The sequence below is a fragment of the Heliangelus exortis genome, chromosome 25, assembly GCF_036169615.1.
Source record: "Heliangelus exortis chromosome 25, bHelExo1.hap1, whole genome shotgun sequence".
Taxonomy (NCBI): domain Eukaryota; kingdom Metazoa; phylum Chordata; class Aves; order Apodiformes; family Trochilidae; genus Heliangelus; species Heliangelus exortis.
Window position 1 is genome coordinate 3,941,296 of NC_092446.1, and position 17,569 is coordinate 3,958,864.

The 17,569-nt window shown below is 57.5% G+C and overlaps 2 protein-coding genes across 8 annotated transcripts; one reads left to right on the forward strand and one right to left on the reverse strand.

The window, feature by feature from the left end:
- Window positions 1-6,155: 6,155 nt before the first annotated feature.
- HMGA1 (high mobility group AT-hook 1) lies at window positions 6,156-15,118 on the forward strand. Of its 6 annotated transcripts, none has more exons than XM_071768258.1 (5): window positions 6,156-6,374; window positions 11,339-11,456; window positions 12,333-12,413; window positions 12,799-12,849; window positions 13,816-15,118. In XM_071768258.1, exons 2-5 carry the CDS (start codon window positions 11,355-11,357, stop codon window positions 13,870-13,872), a joined length of 291 nt encoding a protein of 96 aa, XP_071624359.1. In that variant the 5' UTR covers window positions 6,156-6,374; window positions 11,339-11,354; the 3' UTR covers window positions 13,873-15,118. The 6 variants fall into 6 exon arrangements, with proteins under 6 accessions (XP_071624359.1, XP_071624358.1, XP_071624355.1 ...); XM_071768257.1 differs by having other exon boundaries at window positions 6,159-6,374; window positions 12,330-12,413; XM_071768254.1 differs by lacking the exon at window positions 6,156-6,374 and adding an exon at window positions 6,829-6,946 and having other exon boundaries at window positions 12,330-12,413.
- A 308-nt stretch (window positions 15,119-15,426) lies between these two features.
- SMIM29 (small integral membrane protein 29) lies at window positions 15,427-17,347 on the reverse strand. Of its 2 annotated transcripts, XM_071768259.1 has the most exons (5): window positions 17,249-17,347; window positions 16,618-16,795; window positions 16,472-16,497; window positions 16,243-16,348; window positions 15,427-15,840 (listed from the first exon to the last, which is right to left on the reverse strand). In XM_071768259.1, exons 2-5 carry the CDS (start codon window positions 16,726-16,728, stop codon window positions 15,787-15,789), a joined length of 297 nt encoding a protein of 98 aa, XP_071624360.1. In that variant the 5' UTR covers window positions 16,729-16,795; window positions 17,249-17,347; the 3' UTR covers window positions 15,427-15,786. The 2 variants fall into 2 exon arrangements, with proteins under 2 accessions (XP_071624360.1, XP_071624361.1); XM_071768260.1 differs by lacking the exon at window positions 17,249-17,347 and having other exon boundaries at window positions 16,618-17,168.
- Window positions 17,348-17,569: the final 222 nt, after the last annotated feature.

Genomic DNA, 17,569 nt, shown 5'->3' on the forward strand with positions numbered 1-17,569 from the left:
TCTGGGATTGAGAAGGGTGAAGACTGAGCTCTGCAGGGCAGAGGGCAGCAGCTCAGCACCCAAGGGTGCCCAGCAGCCCTGAAGCCAGGCTTTATAGGGACTGTGAACAAAGGACCAAAACCATTGTGGGTGGGGACAGGGACAGGTTGGTTGTTGCTCTGGGGTCACTGTGGGCCCCAGACTTGTCCCTAGACTCTGTCCCCCCATCTGGCACATTGTGCTGTGGAAATGGAGGTGGCTTCACCCCCAGTCCCTCTGGTGCATCCAGAGCTGCCCCATGCTGTGACCAAGTGTCCTCTAAATCCTGGAGTCAGGGGACCAGGCCCCCCACTGCCTCCCAGTTGCAAATACAAAATGCCACGTCCAGCAGCACGGATGGAGGGGCAGGAGGGGTGGAATGCATCAGGATCAGCCTCAGGACTCCCCAAACCCTCCCAGGGATGACTTCCCAAACCCTCCCAGGGATGACTTCCCAGCAGAGCTTTAAAACAAGGCAGTACTTGCCACGTTTGGTTTGCTCTGAGCAGTTTTAGCCACTTCTTTCCAGGCACAAAGGACCCCCACAAACTTCTTCATCTGCCCTGGAGGGCTGGGACAGGTGTAAAGTGTATTTTCCCTTCCTCCCCCTCCACTTTTGCCCCACAAAGTCCCAGCAGACCCCCAGCCCCAGTACTCAGCCATCCCCTCCCCCCAATTTCCACCCCATTTCCCCATCCCCAGGTGCAGATGGGGCCCCACAGCCCTTGGCCCCATACCACCCTCCAAAAGTGGGGGAGCCAGCTGCCAGAAATGTCTTTTCCTGGGGGATAATTATTGATTACAGCCAGTAATAAATATTTCAGCAGGGATTTGCACGCAAGCTCCGAGGTAAAGGGAGGAGGGATGGGATTTGTGTGCCCAGCTCCACTCTGGCCTTTCCCACATGAAGCTGGGCAAGTCCTTCTGCTTCTTGGAGGAAGGGGAAGTCCTTCTGCTTCTTCTCTGCAGGAAATTCTTCAGGAGACATTGAAGCTGAGGAAAATCTTTCCTGAGGGCTGTGCTCTTAGGATGCTCCCCATTGGAGATGTCCTCCTGGGATGGGAGAAGCAGCCAGGAGAAATTCAGCCCTGCGGTGCCTTGAGAAAGTCAGAAACACAGAGTGGGGTAAGTGTGATGCTGGGGAGGAATTAATGAAAGTAGTTAATCATCTCAGCCCAGCCTGCTGGGCCTTCTTGCTTTGTCTGCCTTCCCTTGTCTTGCAGAGAATGAGCAGCTCTGGGCAGAAATGGGGGGAAGTGTGGGGGTCTCCACTCCTCCCTGCAGCAGCCACAGGGATCTTGGCTCTTGCAGCACTGTGAAGGTCAATCCTGTCCATACAGAGCTCAGCCCCCTCCTGTCCTGGAGGAGAGGGACACGGCCCAAGCCACCTGGGATGATTTCCCTTCCTGGAGAGCCCAAGAGGCTGTGGGCAGAGGGGCTCCTCCATACAGAGGACCCAAACGTGGTCCCTGCCTCCATCAACCCAAGGATGCTGGAAATGAGGCAACCACCTTCAGAGCAAGCCAGGTCCTGCCTGTGGCTCTGGGTTTTGCAAAATCGTTTGTGCAGAAGAAGGATCCTCAGTGAATGCTCTCTGGGACCATCCAGCCACAGCATGAAGCTCAGCAAAATCCCAGGAATGCTGAGAAAAAGCCTCTGAGAGGGACCCAGTGCAGACCCAGCACTACCATGGGTAAAATGTGTTCTTCACCCACCTCGAGTGAGTCCCTGACCTCCAGGTTTCCCCAGCTGCAAGGTGAGGGTAAAACCAGAAGGTCCAGAACCACGAGGGTTAATTAACTGCTGTTTGGGAGAGCTTTGGAGGTGATAAACCCACCACGATTCTTAATTAGTCGAGTGGCCCCTCCCAGCAACCCGGCCTCAGAGGTGGCTCTGGTTTTTATTGCCAAAGCTGCCTTAGAGGATCGGGTTTCCCCTTTCCCAGGGAAATTAGCAGGAATTAGGGATCCAAATCCCGAAGGCAGCTTTGCAGGGCTCAGTGGCAGTGCCTGGGACATGAGGCAGCACAGGACAAGATGTTCACCCTCACCCTTCAGTCCCAAAAACTCCCCCCTGGGGGTGGCTGCGTTTTGGGGGGCAGGCAATCAGCCTGCTGAGCTAAGGATGCAGGGAATTATTTTAAACACCTTGTTTTCAGGGGTGCAGCTTTTCCCAAACACCAGGCACCCATTTCCCTCCCCCCCCAAAAAAAAAAAAAAAATCTCCCAGGCCTGAAACATTGGCTAAAAACAAAATAAAAATGAGAAAGAGCAAATAATTCCTGTGCAGCATCCCCCCCACACCGTGTCCTGCAAACCCCGGGCTTGTGCTCTCCAAAGCAGCAGCATTAAGCTGAGAATTTATCAGGTGATTTAGGAATTTGTCCCCGGAATAGGGCTAGAGGAAAATAGCACGTTGGTGAGTGCTAAATCTGCTGAGAGTGAGGGAGAAGGCAGGAGCTGGTTAATCAAATTAAAAGGATTGTTTGGGGGGTGGGTTTGGCCACATGGGGCTTCAGCAATGGGGAAACAAAGCCAGGAGGGGAAACAAAGGCTCCAGCCCTGGCCCTTCCCGGCATGGCCGGCCCTGCAAACCCCCTGAGCAGGGACAGCCCCCCCCCCCCCCCCCCCCCCCCGGCATCCCAGAGGGGTTTTCCAGGGTTTTCCAGGTTCTTTTGGCTCCCTGGATAACTCGGGGCAGCAGCGCTGGGTGTGAGGCTGAGCCCGGGCTCTGCCTCCTCACCCTGTGTCGGGTTCAGGGAGGGAAAATAAATCCAAGGCGTTTTGTTTCACCCTTCCCAGCCATTTTCCTGCCCTCGCTGCTGAGCTGCAGTTTGGGGGGAATCTCCACAACCCTTTTCCTGAACCCCCCCAACACACACCCGCGGGCACAACCCAAAAAAAGTGCAAAAGCAAAAGTGAAAATTGCTCTTCCCGGGCTGAACTCTGGGGCCCAGCTCGAATCCCAGAGCCTCCCACAGCTCCCGGTCTCACCTCCCCACCCCACAGCATCGCACAGGTTCCAAGGGGGGGTTTAGGGGGGCAGTGCCCCACAGCCCCCTCCCCACGGGCACAGCCCCCCCTGCCACGTATGGGGTTAATTCCCACCCCCCTGGGTCCTCCCATCCTGGAAAACACTTCCCAAGAACCAAACCAACTCCATTTCCCCAAATCCTATTTTTTTCCCCCCTATATTTCCCTTCCTCACCCATGGGGTGTTGCTCCTGCCTGCTGGGGACACCTCACGAGCGCTCTGTAGTTTTGGGGTATCAGTAATTTTGGGGTATTACAGCATCTTGGGGTATCACAGTAATTTTGGGGTATTACAGCAATTTTGGGGTATTACAGTAATTCGGGGGTATCACAGCAATTTTTGGGTGTCACAGTAATTTTGGGGTATCACAGCATTTTTGGGGTATCAGCAATTTTGGGGGATCACAGCAATTTTGGGGGATCACAGCATTTTTGGGGTATCACAGTAATTTTTGGGTACTACAGTAAATTGGGGGTATCACAGCAATTTTTGGGTGTCACAGTAATTTTGGGGTATCACAGCAATTTTGGGGGATCACAGTAATTTTTGGGTATAACAGCATTTTTGGGGTATCACAGCAATTTTTAGGGGATCACAGCAATTTTGGGGGATCACAGCATTTTTAGGGGATCACAGCAGCACTGCTTTGCTTTTCACCCCACGGGTGAACCCAGCTTGGGGAGGCTCCAGCATGGGCTCAGCCAGTGGGGGAATTGCCAAAATTTTTCAGGTTCAAAGCAAGAAAAAGCCAAAAAGCCCCCCCGGCTGCTGGGGGCTCTCAGGTTCCAGCCATTCACCCTGCTGCAGAATAAATAACCAGGGATATTAATAACCACCAGTCCCTGCCAGGGACAGAAACCAAATTCCTCCCCAGGTTCACAGCAAAGGGGGAATCCAAGTGTGGCCTGGGCAGGGCTGGGGGGGCTGCAGGTCCCCAGCCCCTCCAAACCCAGGCAGAGCTGCCTGCAACCAGGGGGAAACCCAATTTAAGCCCCAAAAAAACCCAGATGCTCAGGGACTGCAAGCAAGACTTGGCCTGGATGGGAGGTTTTTGGGGAGGGGACCCAGCACCAGCACTGAGTGGGGCTCAGCCCCAAATCCTGGGGTGCAAGAGGGGTGATGCCTCCTTTGTAAGTCAGCCTCTTACAGAGTGGGTTTTTTTTCCCCCCTTTCCTCCTCTTTACTTTCATTTTTTCATCCTTGGAAAGCAGCGCTGCTTTGGTTGTGCTTTAGGCAGGGGAATTTGCAGGGGATTTTAAAAATCCAAATAAAAATAAAATAAAAATAAAAATAAAATAAAAAAAAATAAAAAAAATAAAATAAAATAAAATAAATAAAATAAAATAAAATAAAATAAAATAAAATAAAATAAAATAAAATAAAATAAAATAAAATGTGCCACCAGTCTAGCTCAGTTTCATTTTCATTTTACAGAGTAAATCTTCCCTGCTGAAAAAGTTTTATTTGATAGGGACACTTCCAATTTCCACAGCTTTAAAGGTACCTTTTGTTTGGTTCATTTTGTTGGTGGTTTTTGGTTTGGTTTTTTTTCAAATAAAGCCTTTAAATCCAGCTCCTAATTCCAGATTAGCATCAGGATGGTAAAAAGCACTCACGTGCAAGTTTCCATTAAAGTTGTGAGTGGAGTTTCCACAGGAGTTTGGGGGAATTTGTCACAGTCCCATCACTGAGAGGATGCTGAGCTCTGGGTTTCCTTGTATCCCACCAAAACACCCACCAAGAGATCCCAAATGCTTTTGGAAGGGTCTGGGTTTTGGGGTATTTACCTGGAGAGCTGATCTCAGCTCCTATTCCAGCCTGACCTAAACCTAAAAGAGATTGCAGGAATTCAGAATTAAATTCTCTTTTATTGCAGCCCAAAAATCTGCTTAAACCCTGGGAGGGCTTCAGGGCCAGTTCCTGAAATCCTGAGCTTCTACACCAACCTCCCATTCCTGCAGAGATGCTGCAATAACAAACAAACAAAAAAAAATCATATAAATATTGAGACAAAACCTGGCCAGCCCTGAGGATGGAGTATCTGATGGTGATGTCTCAAATGGGGGCTGGAGGCTCCTTTTTTTGGGGGGATAACCTGGCAGAGAAGGCAGCAAAATAATATAATTTTGCTTCAAAAGGGCCTTGGAGATCACCAGCACTAAACTAAACCGTGTCCCTTTTAAATCCCTCCAGGGATGGGGACCCCACCACTGCCCTGGGCAGCTTTTGCCAGGGCCTGACGACCCTTTGAGTGAAAAAAACATTCCTGATTTCCACTCGAACACACACACAGGCACCCGGCACAACTTGAGGCTGTTTCTTCACTTGCTCCTTAGCCAAAGAGACCCCTCCCCCCGCCTCCAACCTCCTTCCAGGGAATTCTCGAGATTCCACATCCCCGGGGATGCTCACCCTCAAAACACCCCGGTAAGAGGTGGGGGGGGGTGGGGGGAGGGCGATTACCGAGCACCCCGGGTACCATCCAGGAGCATCCCGGGGCCTGCGGAGGGTCCCCCCCCGGTGAGCAGATCCGGCTCCATTTGCCCCCCGGGGAGGGACCCTCCGCTGGCCCCAAGATTCGGGGAGGGGAAAGCATCCCCTACCCTCCCGCCACAGCCCTTTGAACGGACCTATCGCTCCCGGCCCCGCCGCCTCCCGCCCCCGCCGCCGTGATGCAGCCCCGGCTCCTCCTCTCCCCGCTCCGCAAGGGCTGGAAGCTCCCCTTAGCCTGTTTGCCCTTATTTAATTTCGAGTGTGATTTTGCTATTTTTAGCAGCTGGATCCCCTCCAGTAAGGCTGGGAGCTCGCTCCCTTTTTTTTTTTTTTTTTTTTTTTTTTTTTTTTAGCCCCCCCCCCCCTCCCTCTTCCCCCTTATTTTTTTTTTTTTCCCCTCCTTCCCGGCAAATGATTTTGCTTCCTTCCTCCTGGAGCAATTTTTTTTTTTTTTTCCCCTCTCTCTTTACTATTTATATAAATAAGAGGGGGGGCCTGGCTGGGCTGTGGATGCGTGTGTGAGTCGCAGCTTCTCTGCCTTCTCCTTTCAGATCCGCATTTGCGAGCAGCAGCAGCCGCCGGGAGGGAGGGAGGGAGGGAGGGGGGGGGGGGGGGTTTAATTCTCTTCACAACACAGACACGCCAGGAGAGAGAGGAGGGAAAAAAAAAAAAAAAAAAAAAAAAAGCGCCAAACAAACAAAAAAAAAACCAAAACCGAACCAACAACAAAAAAACCACCACCCAAAAAAAAAAAAAAAAAAAAAAAAACCAACAAAAAAAAACCCCAAACAAAACCACCCCGAGCACCCAGCACCGAGATCAAGCTGACTGTGAGTGCCGGCCTTCCTCTTTCCTTTCTGTTCCGGGGGGTGTGGGGAGGGTTTGGGGGGGTTCTGGGGATGGGGAAGGGGGGGGGGGGACCTGGGCTTTGCTTTCCTCCTCCCCCCCCTCCCCGCATGCTGTGCACGATCGCCCCCCGCTTCGCTCGGGATTTGCAAGGACGCGTGTGTGCGTGCGGCGGGCGGGCTCGGCAATGCCTCTCCTTAGGATTCTGCTTATTAATTAGTGTTATTAAGAGAGTGATGCACCTGGCGGGGCTGTCTGGGCCGGGGGGAAATGGGGTGGTGGTGCTGGTGCTGGTTCTGGTGCTGTGTGTGCGTGTGTTGGGGGGAGATGTTCCCGGTACCGATGGTTCCCGGTCCGGCGGGACTTTTCCTTCACTTACGCGTTTCGGGTGATGCAAAACGCGCTGCGCGGTTCCGGAGGGGGTCACACGGTTCCGGGGGGGAGGGGGGAGCTTGCGAAAATCCCCGGGAGACCGGCACGGCATCGAGGGGCAGCCCCCGGCAATGAGCACCCCCCGTGCCCGGGTTCGCAGTGTGCGTGGGGATCGGTTCTGGAGGTCTGGGATCGGTTCTGGAGGTTTGGGGTCGGGGTTGGGGATCGGTGCAAGGGGGTTTGGGGGTCGATTCGGGAGGTTTGGGGGTCGGTGCAGGAGGTTTGGGCTCGGTGTAGGGGGCTAAGGGGCCGGTGGAGGGAGTTTGGGGTCGCGACCATGTTTGGGGCTGGGCCTGTGCAAGGTGCGTGGGGAGCAGGAGCCGTGCGTGGGGCCGGGCGGTCGGTGCAAGGGCCTAAGCTTCGTGGGGGGGGCTCAGGACACAAACAGGTCGAGGTCGGTGTAAAGTTGCAGTGCTCAGGCTCGACCCCCCAGCCCCCTCCCCGCCATTTCCCCCGCTTTTCCCCGCATCCCCCTCCCCTACACCCGGATTGGGGGGGAGGTGATGGGTGATGCCACACAGGGCTGACTCCCCCCGGTGTTTTATTATACCCCGGAGGACAGGGGCTTCACAAAGCGTGTGGTGGTGCCCTTCCTGCCTCTTTTCTTTCTCCCCCACCTCCCTCCTTCCTTTCTTTTATCACTTCCTTTTATTATGCATGCCCAGGAAGGAAGGGGGGGTGGGGTGGGGGGTGGACTTGCCTTAATAGCAGGCTGGGGGGTTGGAGGGGGGGTTTCAAAGCAGCCCCATGAAGGGTTTGTCCTAATGAGGAGCCGCGCACATCCCTTCCCAGCCCTCGCACCCCGGCCCAACAGGCTCTTCAACTTCTGCTCCACTGTTCCTTCCCCTCCTCCCTTCTCCCGTCCTCCCTCTGCCAGAAGGTGCGGCCGGGATCCTTCTCCAGCTGCAATCAGGCTAGATTTCCTGGGCGTGAAGAGATTGTTGGGGTTGTGTTTTGGTTTTTGTTTGGTTTGGTGGTTTTTTTTTGTTTGTTTTGTTGTTTTTTTTTTTAAGATCTAAGCCACCGCCTTGTCTCCCTCCTTCGCCTGGGCTGGTTTATTTAATCTAAGAGTAGGTGGCAGGAGCGGGGGATTTATGGGGTTATTTCTTTGCACGGGGAGGTGTAAACCAGCACGAAGGGGAACGAGGAGGGGGGGGAGGCAGGAACAGGCCCAAGGGCATCGCTCCCACGGGGCCAGGTTGTCTTTTTTTGCCACCCACGAGAGGTGCCCGAGAGCGGCCCAGCTCGGTTCGTGGAGCAGAGGGAACCCGGTGGGGTTGGGGGAGGAGAGCCCAGCAGCTCACCAGGCAGAGGGATGGAGAGGGGAGGAGGTTTTCACCCCCTCCCTCCCCCAGCTCCATCGATCGGGAGGCAGATGTAGCCCTTCCACCCCCAAACCTTGCAGAGATTTTTCCCTCCCGGCCTCGGGGAGCCTGTGAGTCCCCTGCCCTCCTCCCCGACCGATTCCTCCTTCTGTGACAAGGTTTCTCAGCTGCTTCCTTTCCTCCATGGCAACACAGCTGCTCCCTCCCTCCTAAATGGCTTTGATGAACACGAGCAAGGCTGGAGCTGCTTCCCTTGCCGTGCCCAGCATCATCCCACGCTCTGGGGATGCTCCTGGGGGCTGGGCAGGTGCCACCAAACCAGGGAGCATCCCCCCAAACCGAGGCCACTCTTGGGAAGAGGGGTGTTGGCTGGGAAGGTGCTGGGGGGGAGAGAGGAGCATCCCCCACCTCCCACCCACCCATCCTCTTCCTCCTCAAACTCCGTGGGTGGGTGAGGAGCCCTCGGTCCCTCGGGGATCCCTCAGAGGGATGGGGTGGGGGATGTGGGGATGTCCTCTCCTCAGCACCCACAACTTTGCAGCAGAATTAGTGGGACCCTGTGGTGGTGTTTGGGGGGGGTCCCCTCAGCATCCCTGCCCAGAGCCATCACCTGGGCCCATTCCCATTCCCAGTGGGATGGGGGAGAGTGGGGCAGGGTGGGGGCCACCGTGCTGAGCCCATCAGTTTCCAGCAATGGGAGCAGGCCCAGCTCTGAGCCTGTTCCCTCCAACAAATCCTGAGACCCAACTCTCCCAGCCCTGCTCACCCAGCCAGTATTTGCCTTTCCTAAACCCAAACCATGCTGCTTTTTCTATTTTTTTTTTTTTTTTAAAGGGCTCCGGGATGTTGTGAGTAATATTTTTAAGGGTGTTTACACGACAGCATGGTTTCTGTCTCCCAAAAAAAAAAAAAAAAAGAATCCGAGGGTGGGTTTTGTTGTTGTTGTTTTGCACTCGTGAGTCACTTCCAGAGGGGAGCAGGAGCTGACGTGTGGTTTTTAAAAAGCCTCCAAAGGGCTGAAGGCTGCTGCCCCTCTGCACGTGGCCCCAGTGAGGTTCAGGGTTCAGAATCCCCAAAGCAGAGGGTTCAGCACCTCAGCTGCCTCCCCACCCCCTCAGCCCTGCTTGCCCCGGTAGCACAGTCCCTGCAACACCCTGCAAATTGAAACCAGTTGCTCCAGAGGAAGTGATATTAACCCTGTGAGGGCTGCTGTGCTCTGGAAATGGGGGTCAGACCCCAGCTGGGGTGCAGGGATTGTCTCCAAAAGGAGAGGTGGCTCAGGGGAGTGGCACCATCCATCCCAGAGCAAGGCTGTGATTTTTCTTCCAGGCAGGGAGAAAAGCCTGGGAGCTTTTTTTTTTTGTTTTTTTTCTCCAGGCCCCACACTTAAGGGCAGGGATACTGGGATCCCTTATTCCTGTTCCCAACTCCCAGGTTCCACATCCAGCTCCCAGGAGGATGGTTTCCAGGCTGGGGTTGTAATCCCAGTTCCTTCCAGCCTGAAGCCCATCCTCCTGGACTGGGAGCTGGGGGTGGAACAGACCCTGGAAAAGCAGGTTTTCCTACAGCCCTGGGGAAGAATCCAGGTGGAGAGGGGAAGATGGAGTCTTGCCCTGCGAGGGATTTCTCCATGAGCAGAGAAAGCCATCCCAGCCCTTTGGGACATGCTCAGGAGAAGAAAGGGACAGCCTGGTGTTCCCAGACAAGTGCTGGGAGATTCCTGTCCCAGCAGGGTGTGGGAGCCTCTGCCATCCCTCCAGAGCCCCAGGGGGGGATGCCCAGAGGCCCCCTGGTACTGTGCCACTGCTCCTCCTGTTCCAGCTTGCCTGTCTGGGATTTCAAATATTCCAGATTAAATCTGGAGCCACTCTCCTCATTTTGGGGAAAGGGAACAGGCTTTGGGGGAAGGGCTGGCCAAGTTGCTGCACCCCAAATCCCTGCTGGAGACCCTGGAGCTGGTTAATTCTGTGGGATTCCCCATGCCAGGGGTTTAGGGGGGCAGGATTGTGCCTTGCACTTGATTTTTTTGGCTCCCCAGGTGGTGATGAGAGGATGAAAGCTCAAATATTCCAGATTAAATCTGGAGCCACTCTTCTCCTTTTGGGAAAAGGGAGCAGGCTTTGGGGGAAGGGCTGGCCAAGTTGCTGCACCCCAAATCCCTGCTGGAGACCCTGGAGCTGGTTAATTCTGTGGGATTCCCCATGCCAGGGGTTGGGGGGGGCAGGATTGTGCCTTGCACTTGATTTTTTTTGGCTCCCCAGGTAGTGATGAGAGGATGGAAGCTGCATCCTCAGGGGGGATGTGGCTGCAAACCCCCCCGGGGTTGGCCAGTAGGGCCACCAAGTGGGGAGCATCACGGGGGTCCCAGGGTCCAGCCCCAGCCCCCCTGTTCCTTTGTGCATCACCTCGCAGGCACCCACCTGAGCTCCTTGCCCTGGGGCATCACTGAGGAGCTGGGGGGTGAGGGGAGAAGCAGCAGGGACCGGGGTGGGGGGGAGGGGAACAACAAAAAAAAAAAAAAAAAAAAAAATCTGTTTGCAGAAGGGACAGGGGCACAGCAGGGGCAGTTTGCAGCTCTCAGCTCGGCAGCAGGAGGCTGCGCCTGCCCGAGGGGCTTCAAATATCTGGGGCAGAAAATCCCCACGGCCCAGGGCTGCTGGGGGGGGTTCAAAAATACAGGCGGGGGGGGGGGGGGGGGGTATCTCTGGGAGGCAGAACTCTTGGTTTTGGCTTCTCCACCAATTCGCTGGGATGGGGATGGTGCCCCCCCCTCCAACCCCCCCGTGCAGGGTGAGGAGCAGGATCCGGGGGAGTCCCCGGGAAGGGCTGGAGTGGGGCAGAAGCTGCTCCCTGCAGCTGCATTTCTTTTCCAGGAGGCTTTTTTAGAGGGGAAACTCTGTCTTTGTCACCTCCTGGCCTTGCCCGTACCCCAGGGGCCAGTCCTGGCCACACAGAGGGGCCAGGGGGCAACTGGGGGGGTTGAGCATCCTGATGTGGAGGGGAGGGAGCAGGGGCATGGTCATGACCAGGCTGACTCCACTGGAAGCTCCAGCAGCTCCACTCATCCCCCCGGGTCATTTCTGCAGCCCCCAGCACCCACCTGGCCCGGGGGGGTTGGGGGGGGAAGGGCTGAGGGGGAGGGAGCAGAACCATTGCTGACCAACCTTCCTCCTCTTCCCACTCCTCCTCAGCGCTGCTGGAAGGAGGATGAGTGAATCCAGCGCCAAATCCAGCCAGCCCCTTGCTTCCAAGGGGGAGAAGGACGTGTCGGAGAAGAGGGGGAGGGGGCGACCCAGGAAGAAGCCACAGGTACACGGGGTCCCCTGGGAGGAAGGTTTGGGGGGGTGGGGGGACACACAACATAACCAGTGGGTAGCTCTGCCTGCAGCAGTGCCCTGAGGGGTGGGTGGAGTGGTGAGAAGCCCCCTCCTCACTCCTTGGCTGCAACCCCTGGGATGGGGTTGGAATCCCCTGGGATTGGGGATAACATCTCCCTGGAAGGGGATGCCCACAATGCAGCCCCCCCCTCATCTCTACCCTTTGGAAAGCACCTCCTGGGTGCTCGCCAGCAGCAAACTTCACAACCCCCCCCCTCCCCCAGCGCTGCAACCCCCCCGGAGCTCCTCCAGAACCAGGGAAGGGCCCAGAACCTCCCGTGGCTCCTCCCTGGGCTGCAGCTGAACCTGCCTTTGCAGGCGAGCTAATTAAAGCCTCATTAGCAAAAGCTGCTCAGAGGGATAAGATGCAGCAGGAGCCTTTGCGGTGCCAACCCCCTCCCTCCACCCAAGGGCAGGGGGGAGGTCTGGGCCGAGCGATTTCCTGCAGAAATGGGGATTTGGGGACTTCCTCAAGGATTTGTTGGGCACCAGCACCGAGCTGGCATCCCGGGTTAAAAAAAAATTAAAAATAAATCGGTGAGGACCATGGGGCTTAACCGAGTGGTTAATGGTGGGGTGGGGACAGGTCATGGATATGGCTGAAGGACACCCAAGCAGCACGACCACCAATCCCAGTGCAACCAGTACCACCAGTGCTCCCCCAGTACCCAAGCATCCCCAGCCCGGTGGGATCTGCTGGGGAGCTCCCAGCCTGGGGTGCACTGGTGCTCCAGGCACCCATCCCTACCTGGGGATCCCCACTTGGAGGTGACACCCCCCTCCCCCCCCTCTTCTTTCCATCCAGCAGGAGCCCAGCGAGGCCCCGACCCCCAAAAGACCCCGCGGACGGCCCAAGGGCAGCAAGAACAAGGCCACCCCCAAGGGCAGGGTAGGTGGCTGGGAAGGGGGGGTTGGGATGTGCCGGGCTCTTTGGAACTCCATTCAGGGCAGATTTCCCTCCTGGGGATGGGGTTGGGCCCCCAGGGAAGGGCTGGAGGGGGAGGGGGTGTTGGGGACCTCGTGTCTCCCAGGCAGGAACCTGTTTGCCAACCCAGGAGACTCCAATCCATGGGAGTCACGGGCTGGAAATGGTGGCCGGGGGGGGGTCTGGCTCCAGCCCTGGGGCCACCCGGGTTGCAGCAGCCCCGGGGATGCCACCGGGGTGATGGATTTGGTGGGGGTTGGGAGGAGGAGGAAGGGGAAATGGCACCCGGCCACCTCGGGGACGTGGGGACAGCCCCAGCCTGAGCCCAAGCGGTGGTGTTTGTACTCAGAAAGCTGCAGTCACACCGGGGAGAAAACCTCGAGGAAGACCCAAAAAATCGGTGAGTGGGCTTTTCCCTTCCCCCTCCCTCCTGGCAGGGTGCTGGGTGTAGCACCCCCAAGAAGTGGGGGGGTAGAGGGGGCTGGGCTGGAGGAGGGCAGAGCAGCAAGGGAAAAGGGGACAACGGGGTGGGGGTGACTCCAAACCTGGCCACGTTCTGTCCCGGGGCCATTCCTGAAGCAACAAACCTCTTGTTTGGTGCTTTCCCTCCTCCATTTAATTCCCCCCCCCCCCCCTTCCTCTTCCCCCTCCTGTGGTTTGCAGCCCCCCAGCATCGCCGAGCATCACCCAGGCAGTTGGGGCAAGTTTTACCCCTCTGTCCCCAGCCCTGGGACACATCCCCCACCCAGGAGCTGCCACCAAGCACTGGGAGCCACCCAAAAGCATCCTCTGAGCTGCTCTGCCCCATGGCAGGGTTTTTTTTTTTACCCCTTTTCCCACTTCAATTCCTCACGGAGGGTTTGGGGCTGTGAGCAGGGGGTCCCATCACAGGCTCACAGCACCAGGGGCTGTTTGGGGGGGTTTTATGGTGGGGTGGGATCAATCCTGCCCCATGCTGGCAGGGCCAGGCTGGGGACACCCGGGTCCTCTTTTGGCAGCCACCGACCCTGGTGGCTTTTTTATGAATGGAGGATGTGGGGGTTGGAGCCGACTCAGGCTCAGCCCTGACTCACAACCACCAGGATGCCCCACACAGACACCCTGGTGCCACCTCTGCCACCCTTTTGGTGACAACCAGAGACACGAATTTCCCCCTCCTCATCCCACCAGGTGTTTTTTTTTTCCCTGGGATTAACCCCCTAAGGGTTAAACCCATCCACAAACCCAGGAGGATGCCCGTGCCTCAGTTTCCCCTCTTTGCACAAGGGGTGCGACGTGGCTGCTCCCAGGGGAAAGGGGGGGGGAGAGGGGGTGGTGCCCGCAGCCCCTGCCCCCCCTCCCCAACCACGCTCCCTTAACCTGGCAGCAACAGGATGAGGAGGAGGTGAACATTTCCCAGGAATCATCTGAAGAGGAGCAGTGAAACTCCCGGACCGGCGCTACCTCACCCGTGGCCAGGGTGGGGGGGAAGGGGAGAAACCCCCCCACCCTTTCCCCACCACCCTGGCTTCTCCTTCCTCTGCTCCTTCCTCACCCTCAGACAACGGCAGCACTGGAAAACAGCCCCCCCCAGAGCCCCCTGCCCCCCCAGAGCCCCCCTGCCCCCCCAGAAGCCTCCGTGTCCCCTCCAGAGCCCCCCGGAGCCCCCCTGCCCCAAGGGGGGGGGGGGGGGGCACCCACTCCCCAGAGCCCCTCTGCCCCAAGAAGGGGGGCACCCCCCCATCTGCCCTGGCTTGGGGGGGAGCAAAGTCTGGCAGAGAGCAGGGGCTGAGACCCCCCCCAATCTTTGCTACCCCCCCCCCCCCCCATTATGAGGCTTTGCTCCAGGGCCTTAGCAGGGGAGAGATTTGGGGGGGGGGGGGGGGGGGCTGAGCAAAGGTGACCCCCCCTCCCCAACACATCAGACCTTTGCTTGGGTCCTGCTGCTACCTGGGCAGACCCCCCCTCACCCTGTGCCCCCCCCAATCCTGCTGTGTGCAGGAGCAGCTCCTGCAGTGACACCGGGGGCTCAGTGCCCATCCCTGGGGGTCCCCAAGGCAGGGGAGGGGTTATGGGAGGGGGGAGGGGGCAGCTCGAGGTTGGGCCTTTTCCTCCTGGGCTTTGATAGATTTTTTTTTTTTTTAATTTTTTTTTTGTTGTTTGGTGGTTTTTTGGTTGTTTTTTTTTTCCTTTCATTCACAACTACCTCTGGATATTTAAGTTCCACTCTCTGAACTCACAGACATGCTGCTGCTGTGGGGCACGGGGGAGCTTGGGGTTTCCTTTTTTTGGGGAGTTGCTGGGGGCTGGGGGGTATTTTCCCCACCCTTTTTTTTGGTTGTTTTTTGTTTAGGTTTTTTTGGTTTTGGTTTTTTTTTTTTTTCCTTTTTTAATTGTTATTTTAAGGTCTAGGTTGCTCTGCTGCTCTAAGGGATAGAGGCTGGGGGGGAGGTTTGTGGGGTGGGGGGGGGATACACCACAAAATGCTTTCCCCCCCATGATGGCTGCAGCAGAACCAGAGGTTGGTGCTGGGCAGTCCTGGTGAGAAAAAAATTAGGGTTTGGTTTGGGGTTTGGGGGTTTTCTTTTTTTTGGTTGGTTTTTTTTTTTTTTTTTTTCATTTTTTTGGTCCACTGTTAAAAGACCTTTTGGTTTCCTATTTGCAGTTACTTGAATAAAACATTTTATGGATGTTTGATGCCTCTGCCCTGGATGATGGGATGGGAAGAGGGTTTCTCCAGGTACCTTCTCCACAGGGACACGAGTGGCAGTGCCAGCCCTGCTCCAGAGGGACAGATGGGAGCTGCTGGTGGAAACAAAAATAGGCAAAACCCCACTGTTCTCCCCCCAAAATCCCATTATTCTCGGGGTCTTTTATCCCCAAACTGAGGTATGATGCTGCCTGGATGGGGATGCAGGGTGCCACCCCCTCTGGTTTTAGGCTGACCAGGGGTCCAGCAGCCACCTCACCCCCCCTGCCCGAGGCAGGAGGCTCTGTCCCAAATGCAGAAAAGTTTTTATTTGCTCCAGCACCCCCCAAGCTCCTCTGCATCCTGCCCACAGCACCCAAAAAATCCCACAGGATCCTGGCTGCTCCCCCCCCTGCCAGGGTGCCAGCCCTGGTCATCCAACTTGGTGCCAGTTCCTAGTGTAGGCAGGGTGGTTTTAAGCAAAAAAAATAATGATAATTAAAAAAAAAAAAAAGGCAAAAATAAAAACCGAGGTGAGAGAGAACCCATTAGGGTCAGTGCTGATGGGATCAGTCTCCGTGGCACATCCCAACCCTTCTTTCCCGGGGGGATGGGGGTGAAGGTGCCAGCACCGGGCAGGATTGGGTCCCAGCTTCCATCCCCGTGGCATCAGGCCCTCCAGTCCCCCCGCAGGGCTGAGGGTCTCCCCCAGCCCGGCACCACCTGCAAGAGAAAATCCCCCATAGCACCCGGGGATGGGGCCAGGCAGCCCCCCCAGGGCCAGCACCTGAAAACTCCCAGCTCACCACCCTCCCCCAAAAATCAAGGATTAGACCCAAAACCTCACCTGGGATGTAGCTGGGAGAGTGGGGGTCCCACCCGGGCTCGAGAGCTTCCCCCCCCCACGGGAGTTCCCAAACTTAGCGCTACTTTTTCATGCAAAACCCCAAAAGAAACGGCTGTTCACGCGTGGGTCTTTTACCGATGGGATTAACAGAGGGCTCGTTTGGATCGGACACAGGTGACCCACGGAACCACCCCACCCGGACCCATCCCCGAAAACTGAGGTCCCGCCCCCCAAAAAAAAACCAATCCCCATCCCCACCCCACGGGGGATTCACCCACCCGCGTGTCCTCTGCCTCCACCAGCAGCTCCTGTTCCGACTCCTGCAGCTCCTCGGCCGGGTCGTAGCTGTACATGGGCAGCAGCCGGTGCCGCAGCCGGTCAAACCTGGACCGGGGAAGTGGGGACACCCACGGGTGTGTGTGGGGGGGGGGTCCGGTGACCCACGGAGCGCTCCCCAGAACCCCCAATGAACCCCCCCTAAACCCCCCAGCCCAGCCCCACGCTCACCTCCGCTTTTTCTGGACGTACATCACCTGCCAGGAGAGCAGAGAGAGGGGGTGAGGGGGGTGGGGATGGAAGTTTGGACCCCCCCCAAATCACCCCCCACCCCCGGACCGGTCCCTTTGGAAAAGGGGACAAACCCCCCCACTCACCGCAGCCAGGAGGGCGCCCAGGAGGGTGAGGAGGAGGAAGGGGCCGAGGATGTAGCCCACCAGGGAGTCCCCCGACGTGCCGGGAGCGGTGGGGGCTGTGGCGTTGCTCATGGCCCGAACCCAGTTCCGTTCCGCATTGGGACGAGAGGGGAGGGGGGGGGGGGTCCGGCCCCGCCGGCTGCGAACCGACCAGCCCGGTAATTACCCAAAAACCCGGTAACGACCCCTCCGGTACTGACCCAAATCCCGGAAACGCCTCACCCGCAATCACCCCCCCCCTAATAACCCAAAACCCCGCTAATGACCCCCAGCCCCGGTAATAGCTCCCTGCTAATGACCCGCTAATTAAGAACCCCGGGGTGGGGGAAGGGGGGGGTTACACAGCCACAATGACGCCCCCCCCGGGACACACACACACACAGGGGGGGTGGGGGGGCAGCAGCAGCGGGGACCCCACGCGGGGGTGTGGGTGATGTCCCCGCGTGTCCCCCTGGGGCCCCCTCCCCTAATTCCAGGCGCTCATTAAGCAAATCCCCCCCTTCCCCTTCCCCCTTCACCCCTCCCCCTCCCCTCCCCCCTCCGCTCCCGCGCATCCCCGCGCGCGGCCCCGCCCCGCCCCGCCCCGCCCCACCTGCGCGCGCCGCGCAGCGCCCGCACCCGGAACCCGCGCGGGCGCGTGACGAAAAGGGGAGGCGGGGCTTAGATGGGAGGGGGCGGGGCTTGCGGGGAAATGGGCGGAGCTAAGTGCTGCGCTGTCAGCTCGCGGCCGGTAGGGGGCAGCAGAGACCGAGGGGGGGATGGGGGGGGGGGGGGGAGGGGGGTTCATGGGGGGTTCGGGGGGGGCTCGAGGGGGGTTCGGGGGGGTTAGGGGGGGGTTAGGGACGCGTTAAGGAGGGGTTCGGTAGGAGTTCCAGGGGAGTTCGGGAGGGGTTCGGGAGGCGTTCCGGGGGGG

What these genes read in the sequence shown, in the direction of transcription:
- HMGA1 (XM_071768254.1), top strand. Translation starts at nt 6,894, where the DNA reads ATGAGCACCCCCCGTGCCCGGGTTCGCAGTGTGCGTGGGGATCGGTTC. An exon ending in GACCCAGGAAGAAGCCACAG is followed by an intron (nt 11,457 to 12,329) that starts GTACACGGGGTC and finishes CTTTCCATCCAG; the next exon opens with CAGGAGCCCAGCGAGGCCCC. An exon ending in GAGGAAGACCCAAAAAATCG is followed by an intron (nt 12,850 to 13,815) that starts GTGAGTGGGCTT and finishes TTAACCTGGCAG; the next exon opens with CAACAGGATGAGGAGGAGGT.
- SMIM29 (XM_071768259.1), bottom strand. Translation starts at nt 16,728, where the DNA reads ATGAGCAACGCCACAGCCCCCACCGCTCCCGGCACGTCGGGGGACTCC. An exon ending in TGGGCGCCCTCCTGGCTGCG is followed by an intron (nt 16,498 to 16,617) that starts GTGAGTGGGGGG and finishes CTCTCCTGGCAG; the next exon opens with GTGATGTACGTCCAGAAAAA. An exon ending in TGGAGGCAGAGGACACGCGG is followed by an intron (nt 15,841 to 16,242) that starts GTGGGTGAATCC and finishes TTTCTCTTGCAG; the next exon opens with GTGGTGCCGGGCTGGGGGAG.